The sequence below is a fragment of the Aulostomus chinensis genome, chromosome 24, assembly GCF_037954235.1.
Source record: "Aulostomus chinensis isolate RoL2024-O1b breed Wild chromosome 24, RoL_Achi_v1.0, whole genome shotgun sequence".
Classification (NCBI taxonomy): Eukaryota; Metazoa; Chordata; class Actinopteri; order Syngnathiformes; family Aulostomidae; genus Aulostomus; species Aulostomus chinensis.
Window position 1 is genome coordinate 15,230,253 of NC_141343.1, and position 12,574 is coordinate 15,242,826.

Here is a 12,574-nt window from a genome sequence, read left to right on the forward strand (position 1 = left end):
GCTGTTCCCGCCCGCGAGAACAACCCACCTTTGTCATCTCAGAGGCGATGTGACTGTCGTGGCGTGATTTCTAGCCCGTGTCCCGGCCAGCCGGCAGTCAGCCCCGCGCCTCCTCTCCTCCTCCTCCTCCTCTTCTCCTTCTTTCTCGAGGTTTGGGATTAAGGCTCCTCCTCGTCTCACGCCGGCGCTCCTCGCCTGCTGCTCCTGACTGGTCGGTGTTTGATTCTGTGAGGGAGCGAACCGCCGAGTGTCCGTGATCCGAGGCTACTGACGAGTCCCGGCGCTGCCTCCTCTCTCTCTCTCTCTCTCTACCCCTCTCTCTTTCTCTCTCTATTTCTCCCCCCTCTCTGTCCCTCCCTCACTCTCTCTCTACCCCCCCCCCCTCTCCCGGTAACAATGCGGAGATGCTGCTTCACGCGGACGCACCAAATTATAGTCCCTCCTCAACCCCCCCCCCCCCCATACACACGCACTTGGAGTGGGGGTGGTGTGTGTGTGTGTGTGTGGGGGGGGGGGTAATCTTCATACAAATATACAGCAAGTTTATGTCAGTGTTGCATTAAAAGTTGCAAACACCATGGCGTTCTCAGTGAAGAACCCAATGAGGGTTCCATACCACAGCACTGTCACAGGTTCTCGGTAAGGATCCACTGAAGCTTACGGTCCGGTTTCCCTTGGAGACCAGAGTACTACAAAGACTGCTATCCTGGTACCAGTGATCATGAAACTGTAAGTGGGCTCTTTATAAATGTGCGGCTTCTCCAGACTTGCCTCTTGGACGAAGGACGAACTGAAGATTTTGGTTGTCAAACATCAAAGTCAACCTGAGAAAACTTTAAAACACCTTAAAGGGATTTCTAAAATAACGGCCACAAGTTCCACTGGGACTTCAGGATGAACTGAATAGATTTTGGTCATCTAAGGTCAAGGCTCAGTAACATTGGAACACCTTTAAGGAGGTCCACTGGGACTCAAGGATGAACTGTAAAGTTTTAGGTCTAAAGAGGAACACAATCGCCCAAGAATGCCTTTAGGGAAATTCTTAAAAAAAAAAAAAAGTATAGCAACATCCGCCGTGACTCAAAGATAGCCTGGAAAAAGTTGTTGGTCAAAGGTCAAGGCCACTAACCATTCTAGCTCCTGCTCCCAAAGAGTCCAAAACTGACCCAGAACAGAAGGTTTCCACACATCTCAGAGGCAAAGAACTCCAGTTCTTCGGTTCCTTCAAATATATGATGAAATGGCAACTGTCTGTGGGAACAAGTAACATACTAATAGAAATGAGAGTTAACAGTACTGTGGGGAACAGTGAGAAGGGACCTGATAGTTTGATATCCAGCCCTCTGCTTTACAGCTGATAAAACCCTCAGATGTTGCCAAGAAGGAAAGTAATCAAGTTCAGACCGGCCGAAGTCGAGCCCCTGCCTTCACACACAGGGTGGATAAACGGGTTCAACCAGGCGATGAAATTAGTGACTCATCTCCAATGAAACAAGACTGTTATTGCCAAGGCACAGCCAGCAGGAACTGAATCCTTGCTGGTGTTGACTAAGTGAGCTATAGTTTGTCTAAGAGATCAAATGACACTAAAAGTACAACACGTTAAGGGAAGAGACTGAAAAATAGGCACAGCTGAGTGGTGTCCCTATCTGCTTATTCATGTGCTTTTAGGTTTTATTGATCCATGACACCATCAAATTTGGTTTAAGACCAGAAAATTAAAAGACCAACCCCTCTCTAACCAGATACAACCCACTTTCCCCGAACCTGAGGTCTCGAGGGAACGCCTTGAGGGAATTCCCTCAAATTTGCCATGAATGTGAAGTTAAGGTCAACAGTCACCTGTCACCTACCTGGACACGTACGTCAGTAATGCCTTGAGGGAAAGTATCTAACTGTCGTACAAACACCTACTGGGATGCAAGGATGACCTTAAAAAAAGCTCAAGACCACAGACCATTCTAGGTCCTGCGAGTCCGGCACTAATAACTGACCCAGAACAGCCAGTTTCCATGTACTCGGTCTCCTCGTAAGTGTTCTAACACAGCAGTAGTGAGCTGGCACGGCTAAGTACTCGATTGTTATTGTGATCAAGTAAGTTAATGAAGATCTTGCAGGATGTAAGCATTCAGAAACCAAGCTAACTAAGTAGGGGTGAGGCGAACGACATAATGTAGTTGCTGACGCCCTTTAGATGTCGCTGGAAGAGATGATAACGAGATATGTTTTATTCAATGGCACATTTGAATTTGGCTGTTTGCTTCCCCTTTTCTTATGATAATAGGATGCTGGTGTCCTCACTTCCCTGTTCTGGCATCCTATTCGCGTCCCTCTCTGAGGCGTGTTTCTCTGCAGATGCTGGCTGGACGGTGGCGGTTAGATTGTTTAAATAATGATCTGGATTCAGGTTTTAAAGATTTAATGAGGTATCGGCGTAGGGTTGTCACACTCCGGCCTATTGTCTCCTCCGTATGGCTCATTACGAGGAGGAACGGTACCATGTGTTTGGACTACGTCATCTCTTCCTCCTATTGATCCTCCTTCGAGGAGCTTCACCACATGTCCATAGCGTTCAACACCTCACGGCGCTGTTGTAATTGATTATTTCTGGCATGTTTGTGGGTCAGCAATCACGCGTGACGTCTCTTTGCTGAAAAGACAATATCTGAATCGATGAGAGGCGTCGCATTGCTTCCTGTCTGTTTTCTATCAGTTTTACATTTCCGCTGTTGTTGGAGTTGTAATAAGAAAAACCCATCACAAATTAGCTGTAAAAGATATCCATCCATTGCCAGTATTTTCAGGGTTTTTTTCCTTTTGATTGCCCTTATCCAAAGGCAAACATGAAAAGTAGGGAAGCGTAGAGGTGACTGCTGTTTGAGGTGGTCATTTCCTGCCATGTCTCATCCCAGAAAAGTATTTGCCGATGTGATGTGATAACAGAATTCACCGAGACGTCGACGCGTAAGTCACACTTTTGCTTTGCCATGCATCGGTCTTGAAGTATGACGCTGTTGTGTCGGAAATTCCTCTCTAATAAATGAGAGAATACATCTGCTTGCACACAGGCAGACTCAAGGATATTTATAGTTTCCAGTCTTAAAATAGTGACGTAACAAAACTCCTCCTCTTACAGTCTTAGCAGTAACGTCCCAAGATGCCCTTTACAGATGGAACTGGTGCAAAACCTTGCCTTATCTGGCAGTAACAGGCGCCTGCTGTCACCCACGGAGGAGCGTGATAATGTCGTGATTGTTCAAGAAGTAACGCAACCGGATTGCATCACCGAAAGGAATTTCCTTGACACTGGGACAAATAGCACACCAAAATTACAAATAGTTGACCTTCTAGTGTGGGCACTATTGCGCATTTGCAGGTCGTTTGACCACTAGGTGGTGCTGGGACTTAAATCAAGGGTGTAGGTGTCTCCAGGCTAACCGGACTCTCACCAAAGAGGGGACCACGGGGACCATGGGGAGTCCAGTTACAGAACATGCTTCTCCTACAGTGTTCAGTGGTTGTTGCTACAATCCCAACCTGCTCCCCTGATTAACAGCCATCATGGCAAGTTGTTGAATTCTCAAAATATCTCCTGCTTGATGCCATAGGCCAGCGTTTTGCCTTCTTATGACCTCTTCCCCGTATATGGGCGTCACCTGATTCCATGGTTTCCTGTGTCCATAACTGCTTCGGCCACTAGAGGGGTCAGAAACATCAATATGTGCCATCTCCATCACCCGTGTTTCTCAGCAAGCAGGTGTCTCCTACCTGAGTACCTGGTCCAGGATGGCCCCGTACCAGTCTGATTACTGGCTTTGCCTCTTCCATATGATCGCACTTTATTTAACGAAATCCCTCAAAAATGACACTCTCAAAATGACTCAGTGATGTAATACTATTTTATTCAAACTTTTTCCACACGCAGAACTTCTCAGTGTTATTTTCCCTTCCCTGCGGTGGGTTTCCAGAGGCAGGGGCTCGACTGCTACGGTTCCCTGGTTACGCTTGGCTTCATCTTCCATTTGAGCTGTCAGGGTGCAATCAGCGTGCTGGCCGGACTGTGACATTACTCCGACCTCTGCCGGGTCCCTCACTCCACTCACAGGCCCCTCCACGCACCCTCCAAGGAGCTGAATAATTCAGCATCAGGAGGTGGCGTGCGAGGTCGCCAGTCAAGCTCAAAGAGAGCCATAAAATACCTGCAGTGCACTCGCAGTTGCCAAACCAAAAGATGGAGAAACCCTCAGCTGACCAAAGCAAAGAAGACATGTGACGTCTTCTTTTAGTTGTATGACCAAAGGCAACAAGGGATTCAATTGTTATTTCACCAGAAAAAAGAGGAATTTGCCTTTCAATGACTCACCGTTAAGTCTTTTTATCAACCCTGCCTGACTTCTTGGTGACTACAGAAGTCAGAAAACACAAGACGTCCCTTTAACTTGAAGCTAATGGACATGTGCTAGCTAGTTTGATTTTAGATCAAATCAAAGTATTTGTAGATCACACTGGTTGAGTGTAAACTGGGCAGTTTTTCCATTGCTAGTCGCTGTTAGCCTCAAGCTAAAAATATGACTGATGTTCTCTGAAGTCATGAAGGAAGAAGTGAGTTCCAGACCCTTAATGGTGAGTCCCTGGTAGGAGAAATGCTTCATGTGGGTGAAGTATCACTGCAGCAATTAAATGTTTAACTGACAAAAAAACAGCCGCTCATGAGCACACAATCGGCTAACGGTTCGTTAGCTAGCAGCTAAAGAGTAAAGCAGAATGGCGAAAAAGTCACACGCAAGTCATGTAAGGCTTCTCTTTGGGTTTAGTAGGAGTAGTATTAGACCACATATAAGTACATCGGAGTACTCTGTTGTACGTTATTAAGTACTGTCAGCCTAAGATTGATTGGCAGGTTCCACTAAACACAATGAATGAACCCTTTTTTTAGAGCGAGGAAATCAAAAGTATTGACACGCTGTCGTTACCACCCGCATTTGTGTGTCTGTAACGGTGAGCTGCATCGACGGAGTATTTCATCAGTATTGTGACGGTACTCATGATGGACCAAAGGGTTTCGCTTGGTCTGTCCAACACACTGCTGTCTTGAAAAGGAAACTCAGTGTTCATGTGGCGGAAAACCTGGAAAAATCATGGAAAATTGAAATGAGTCATTTCCAGTCCTGGCATTTTTTTTTTCTCAAGAAAATGTAAAAAGTTCAGAAACTTTAGGAAAAGTTGTGAGGATTTATCTAACAAACACTGCAACATGAGAGTCAGTAGAATCAATCCAGTTTCATTTATTCTGGTCCACTTTGGAATGAATTCCTTGATGGTACCGTTTTAAATCGAACGAGAACGCATGACGATACAAACATTTTTGATGAAAAGGAATCCATATTTAAGAGTAAATATCCAACTGATAAATGTTCCTTTGTCTTCCTCAGTTTTTCAGGGAACTGATGAGAAACTTCCACTGATCCACAACGGTCGGATGATTCAGACGTTCCACCGCCTCCTGTCAGCTCTGCCCCACACACAAACACACTTCTGTCCCGTCTCTTCCTCTTCATTTTTGGCTTGACCCTTGACCCCGACGCACCCACCCACCCGCCAATCCGCCCACGCACAAACACACGTACACGCACACACACACACACACACACACACTCACACTCCTTCCTCCTCTCTCCCTCCTTTCACCCTCTGAATCTGCTGTGGACGGCATTAGCATGGATACTGGGTTTCACACACACCCCTGGAACCGTCCGACTGTACATATGCATGTGTTGACGACCTCCCCACCCCCACCTGAGCTCAGGTGTCACCCCTGAACACGCAGCTCACTCCTGGCGGTGGACAACGGGTTTTTAGTGGGTTTCTCATGCGGCGAATGAATTAACCATGTGGACGTCTGAGGGAACACGGCTGCCTGGTGGTATAAAGGCAGTGCTTATGTGTCGCGAGGCTGCTGGCGAATGCTGGCTCAGCCAAGCCTGTAGTCATGTTACTGAGCTCGGGGTCAAAGGTCACAGCCGCCAGCTACAGAAGGAGCTGTGTTCTGCATCTCTGTGTAAAACATGGACCTCTGAGTGTTGTTTGTATGTGACGGCGGCCATGTTTCTGGACCCGTGTCTTCTTCTCAGTCCAAATGTAGTTTGCGTGTCGTTCCAACTGTTCTATAATTGGATGTGAGGCTCATCGTTGAACTCTGATATCAACAAAGATGCCAAGAGGCGTCAGGGGGATGTTCGTACTCGGCCCTGCTCCCCTAGGCTGAAGCGTGTTAATCTGCTGGTCGATGATGTCACAATAATCTATACACATTATGAAATTGGACCGGCGGCCGTCACATACGGCAGGAAGCAATCACCATTAGCGCCTGCAGCAGCAGCAGGTCTGTGCTCAGATGAGCCTGCTCCAGTCTGACCTGCATAGCAGCTCTTTTAGATTATTAATATATCATCCCTCACGTCATCTAAGCTATAAAAGCGATACATCACCTTAAAAAAGTTGCCTTAAAATGAGACCCCCTCCCCCCCACCGCATCACTTCTGTGGGACTAGCTGGAGCACGGGGTCTTTCTGTGTGAGTCTCCATGTTCTCCCTGTTCCTGCTGGGTTCTCTCTGGTACTCCAGCTTCCTCCACAGTCCAAAGACATCAAGAGGGACCAGGTTAATCCAGACTCTAAATTGACCGTAGGCATGGCTGGGAGAGCCAATGGTTGTCTGTCTCTATGTGTTGGCCCTGCCATGGACTGGTGACCTGTCCAGGGGGAAGGCCGCTGGGATAGGCTCCACCCCCACCACCCTCAACAGGAGAAGATGGAGGGATGGAACATTTGTTGGTTCAGACACCTTGAATTAAGCTTTTGTTTTCTCATCCAGATACTGAGGTCACTTGTAGTACCAGGTGAAGTCTGTGTTCAGCTTGGGAACATTCAGTCCTCAAACCATTGACCTTCAAAGGTTGTTCAAGTGCTCCAGTTGTGATGATTATGTATTCTTGTTGTTTGTAGTAAAAGTACATCATCTCCTCTAGGTTTTGCCACTGTGATTTCTTCTTAAAGTAAGTCAATATGATAAATATAGGTTAGTAAAAGTACAATATTTCCTTTAAAATGTGATGGAGTAAAATACTGTCTCCCTAATATAAATACATAAGTAAAGTACAGATAACTTTATATTCTTTAGTAGAATACTTGAGTAAAAATACTTTTAACCACTAATTTTTTTAAAAAAAGCAGTAGAAATTCACTACAACTCCCAGGGTACTTTTCGGTAAGAAACAGCTGAAAAACTTAAGACCCAAGATGAGATTGTGTAGAGTTTTCACAGGATCAGGGTTCACAACCCAGCAGAAGTAGAAAGGTGCTGGCGCCCTCTGCAGTACAAAGAACCAAACTACTTCTGCTGTCTTTTATTTTCAAGCCATTTTTCTGTCTCTGATAGGGAATGTGTGGACGCCCGGGTCCAGAGACACTCCGCCGGTACAGCGGGAGGACCTTCTCAGAGGCTTTTTTTTTTTTTTTTTTTTTACCAGAAACAGACACAAACAGTTAAATCCTGTGAGAACCCGCATGGCACAACCAGTCCGAGTCTTTAGGGCGGGTGACTTGCTGCTGCTGTACCAGTAAACGCTGTCCCTCTGCTGTAGGACGGCCCGGAAGAACCAGCGGAGAAAAACCCACAAGTTTGTTTGTCCGGCAGCAGCAAAAAGCACGGATCAATTTTAGGCGTTCCTAGGCCAGCCAAGGGTTGGCATCATTTCTAGTAAGTTGTGTCCTTGAGATTGATTGGCATCTCTGATTAGTCTTTTTTTTTTTGCATTGGGCACATGCCCAAAGACTGGAAACCATGGTAACACTCATGTGGTCCTCGGCTGCAGCAGGGCTCCAGCAGCACAGGAGGACGCGGTCCAGGTTTGTGCGCCACGAATGTCTAGCAAGGGTTGACATGCAGAGATGCTTTTCTGAATCTACGCGGGGATGAGAGCGTTCACCCTCGATCCGCTGCATCTCTCAGATATGCTCTTCCGTCCTGTCACCATAGAAACAGGAAGGTACAAAAAAAGACCTGCTGTAAGAAGTTTGACAAAGACTTCAGAACTCTAAAGGGGCTCTAGGTTCATTCGAGAGTTCATGCTGAAGAGAAACCTTAAGGATGTCAGAAGCGTGGTGACTCGTTCCCATAAGCGATCACCGCTCCAGATACCTCAGTTGAGAGAAACACCACCAGGGTGTCAGAGCCTTCCCATGAGCAGGAGAACAAAAGCCAAACAGCAGGGACCAGTGACCAGGAATGATGTTTTCTACCTCAGGGAGCCCTCTTATCCTCTCCTGGTGAAGAGAAACCCTTTGGCTGTGAAAGCTTTGGAGTAAAAACTTTTCTCATGGGTCTCTATTGTTGCTTTCACACTGAAGGGAAACCGTATCACTGTGGCGAGCGTGGGGGATTGTCCATGTCATGCATCAGCCAGATGATCCATCTTTGTAGCCATGCAACAGAGAAACCCCACTGCTCGAGCGACTGTGAGAGAGCATGGACTCACATCACCGAGCATGAAACTAATTTCACGTCTCAGAATTCTTTTATTCCATTCATTTTTATTTAGCTTTATTTCTTTGGTTCATTTCCGGTTTAGGGTACTTGTGATGAAACAGTTCTCGTAAACCCCCACCAACAATCCCGCCATGCCAGACGCTGATGAAGCGCAGTGGGAGGGGTTCGACGCCAGGTGGCGGTAACGTGCGAGCCGTCGGCGATACATCACCATGACGTCATAAACATGGCTGCAGTCATTCGCCACTAGATAACTACTGAGTTATCGCTACAGTTTTGCATTTGTCGGTTAAGAGGGAGGCGACGTTCGGGGGCAAGATGGAATCAAGGAGACCAGCGAAGGTTTGACGCCGAGTTCATGTGTTTGGGGGTTTTCCTGGTGGTGTTAGCACGTGTTTTGTTCCAGAATAAGCAACTGTTGCTTGCTGATGTGTTTCCGAGCTGCCTGTTCTTGTGTTTGCTAGCTGCTGTGTTGCTCGTTGAGTATGTTTGTTTGCTGCCTGAGTTTGCTAACTGCCTGAGTTTGCTAACTGCCTGAGTTTGCTAACTGCCGTGTTTGCTAACTGCCTGAGTTTGCTAACTGCCGTGTTTGCTAACTGCCTGAGTTTGCTAGCTGTCGTGTTTGCGAGCTATGTTTGTTTTTGCTAGCTGCCGTGTTTGCTTGCTCCTCATGTGGAAAGGTGATGCAGTTCCAGTGTTCATGTCGCACTTTCAGCTGGAGTTCGCGGTGCAGATGACGTGTGAAAGCTGCGCCAGTCAAGTCCGTGCTGCTCTGGAGGGGAAACCAGGTAACAAACCGCTTTGCTCTTTTAGATTTTACTTGGTTGGTTGTGTTGACTTACTCGGTGTGTGTCACTGTTGGCAGCTCAGCAGTTCCAGGATGAATATGGAAGCAGAAATCCACATTTATTCTTATATACAAACAACTCCCCCCTCCTGCTCATTAGTGTAACTGTGAAAACATGTTGTGTCCAACGTGACTTCCTTGAACCATCATGAAAATTGATTTCGGGTTCACACCAGTGGTTCCGTAACTCCTTGAATGTGAATGTTGGTTTTGTGTCCACAGGAGTGACGTCGGTTATCATCGACGTCAAGAAGGAGGAGGTGCTGGTGGAGTCCACGTTGACCAGCGCTGAGGTGCAGGCCCTGATCGAGAGCACCAAACGACGGGCCGTGCTGAAGGCCATGGGAGGATCGGAGCCAGGTGAGACCACACCATTGCTCCCTCCCTACTCTTTGTGAAGCTGCTGGAGGTGGAGGTGTGAGTTTGTGTGTGTGTGTGTGTGTGTGTGTGTGTGTGTGTGTGTGACAGACCTGGGGGCGGCCGTGGTCATGCTGGCTGGAGCTGGACCCATTCAGGGGGTGGTCCGCTTCCTCCAGCTCTCTGCCAACCGCTGCTTGATTGATGGGACCATTGATGGGTTGGAACCTGGACCCCATGGGCTCCATGTCCACACACTGGGGGACCTCACCGAGGACTGCCTCAGGTGAGACCCCCAGGCTCTGACACGTATCTATGCAGGTTTGTCCTTAGCACATTTTTGGTGAGTTGACATGATTGTGATTCAGATGTGGTGGCAGGTGTCCATCTTAGATTTTCATTAATACCAGAGAAGAGGAGTAGAACGTAGAAGTCTGAGGTGTGGAGGCGTAAGACGAGTCCTATAATGGCATAAATACTCTGAGGAAAACAACAGAATGTCCTGAGCCAGAAGCTGAATTCTGACTTGTCTCTTGAGACAAAGAATGGACACCAACAGAACTCTCTCCCTCCTACAGCTGCGGTGAGCACTATAACCCATTCAGCAGACAACATGGTGGTCCAGAGGACTCTGAGAGGGTAATGTGGTCTCATCTGCTGGGCTTGTTCTGAATTGTAGATCCTTGGTGCCAGGATAGTCTCTTCTGTAGTAACAGAGATGCCCCAAACACAAACAGAGACAGAACTGTCCCCCTTCAAGGACCTGGTCGTAATCAGTTCCAAACCCCAAAATCAGGTTCACAGCTGGATCCAAAATACACTTCTGCAGACTTGTGAACTGTTTTATGTGGAAGAAAGCTTGTTCCCAGACTTTGATTATTTTGTGGGAATAAGTTATATGTCATAGCCATAATTTAATCAATTGGGGGAACAAGTTATATTTTGTGCCCTCACAATAACAAATTTGAGGAAACAAGTTATATCTTGGTGCAACAAAATGAGCAATATGAGGGAACAGGTACTCAACTGTACCTCATATCTATTTTGAGGGAACAAGTTATATCTTTTAGCCACAAAATATCTACATTTAGGGAACAAGTTATATCTCATGGCCTCAAACAAAATCAATTGTGGGAAAAAGTGGTGTCTTGTTGCCACAAAATAACTAATTTGAGGGAACAAGTTCTATCTTTTGACAACAAAATGATTAAACTGAGGGAACAAGTTATCAGTTGTGCCTCATAATAACTAATTTGAAGGAACAACTTGGAGCTCGTTGCCACAAATCCAGTAAATGGGGGGAAGAAGTCATATCTTGTAGCCACAAAATAGCTAAATTGAGGGAATAAGTTCGATCATGTGATGTCATAATATCAAATTTTAGGGAGCAAGTAGAAAGTTTTAAGAGCTTGCAATACCTCGCAATGCACAACTTAACATCAACTTAAAATAAAATGTACATACTGGATTCTTCCATGGTCTGCTGAGAATGGGCCTGGTAGTTTTGGGTGACCCTGCTGACGGACAACAAAGAACGCTTAACTTCCTTGGACAAGGAAACTCAGTTGTGGGTTCTCAGGGTTTGTCCTGTGGTCCTGGACTTCTGCTCCATCTGCTAAATATTAGACAAGGAGTGGGAAAGGGCTTCGACTCCCAAAGGCTGTTTCTCAGCTGCAGGTGGAAGTCGTGTCTATGTTGAAGGCTGTGTTGTATTTATCACCCATGTGTGTCTTACTCTGCAGCATGTAGGCGATCTGGGGAATATTGTTGCCGGACCAGACGGCCGTGCCTCCTTTAGACTGGAGGATAATCAGCTCAAGGTAGAACACAAGTGATTGGTAAGTGATCAGGAAGATTTTATTACAACATCTTTGACAGCTTGGTGTCCCGCTGCAGGTCTGGGATGTGATTGGCCGATCCCTGGTGGTGGATGAAAGGCAGGACGACCTGGGTCGAGGTGGTCAACCGCTCTCCAAAATGACAGGGAACTCTGGCCAAAGGTGGGTTCTGCTTTAGGAACCACTGGCGGGGAATGCTTGCCGGATGAGTCCCGTCATTTTTCCCGTCTTGTCCTCTGCAGGCTGGCCTGCGGGATCATCGCCCGATCAGCGGGACTCTTCCAGAACACCAAGCAGATCTGTGCCTGCGACGGTGTCACACTGTGGGAGGAGAGAGACCGGCCAATTGCTGGCAAAGGTCGAAGGAAAGTTGACAGCGAGACGCCGGTGGCAAACCTCTGAGTGTCCACCGTATCTGTGACAATCGCACTGATGACTGAAGGAATGGTAGGGTCGGCACTGGAGCGAAGAGCAGCGAAGACAACGTTCCCGATTGCTGGACAGACGACCAGAGACTGTTCTCTCTGCTAGATGTGCTTGGAGTGACAGTTTGAGGGTTTAAAAACATGAAAGCAGATTAAAAAAGCCTCCGACTTTGCGACTCTGATGAGCTAAACGTCCATTAATACGGCTAATATGTGTGTGAGCAGTCGCCTCTGACACCAGCGTCTCGTGGTCCCGTCAGCTAATGATTTTGTTGTGTCCACGTTATCTGTCTCGTCTGGGCAGTAATGCAGATTAATGTCCTGCTGTTTGCCATTAAATGATCATTCCACTATTTTAAACTTGAGTCCTGATGTCCAGTCTTATTGTGTCCGGGTGATTAATGGGGACGGAAATGCTTGGAAGCGGCACGGTGGTGCAGTGGTTAGAACGATCGCCTCACAGCAAGAAAGTTCCAGGTTCAAGCCCCAGCTGGAGCACGGGGTCTTTCTGGGTGAGTCTCCATGTTCTCCCTGTTCCTGCTGGGTTCTCTCTGGTACTC

At 47.1% G+C, this 12,574-nt stretch overlaps 2 protein-coding genes across 2 annotated transcripts in view; one reads left to right on the forward strand and one right to left on the reverse strand.

Moving 5' to 3' along the window:
• The window catches only part of gal3st3 (galactose-3-O-sulfotransferase 3), a 31,789-nt gene extending 31,505 nt beyond the window's left edge, over positions 1-284 (reverse strand). Inside the window, exon 1 of the mRNA XM_086197854.1 lies at positions 29-284. The gene's annotated coding sequence lies outside the window, so the exon portion shown is untranslated. The remainder of the gene's footprint in view (positions 1-28) is intronic.
• Positions 285-8,733: 8,449 nt separating this feature from the next.
• Positions 8,734-12,380, forward strand: ccs (copper chaperone for superoxide dismutase). The gene is made up of 8 exons (XM_086196785.1): positions 8,734-8,889; positions 9,263-9,335; positions 9,617-9,754; positions 9,863-10,037; positions 10,330-10,390; positions 11,494-11,571; positions 11,648-11,751; positions 11,832-12,380. Exons 1-8 carry the CDS (start codon positions 8,866-8,868, stop codon positions 11,989-11,991), a joined length of 813 nt encoding a protein of 270 aa, XP_086052911.1. The 5' UTR covers positions 8,734-8,865; the 3' UTR covers positions 11,992-12,380.
• Positions 12,381-12,574: the final 194 nt, after the last annotated feature.

Bases quoted from the DNA above. Each gene is read 5' to 3' on its own strand.
- ccs (XM_086196785.1), top strand. From the start codon at position 8,866: ATGGAATCAAGGAGACCAGCGAAG. The intron at 10,038-10,329 runs GTGAGACCCCCA...TCCCTCCTACAG, and splicing joins CTCACCGAGGACTGCCTCAG to CTGCGGTGAGCACTATAACC. The intron at 11,572-11,647 runs GTAGAACACAAG...GTCCCGCTGCAG, and splicing joins TGGAGGATAATCAGCTCAAG to GTCTGGGATGTGATTGGCCG.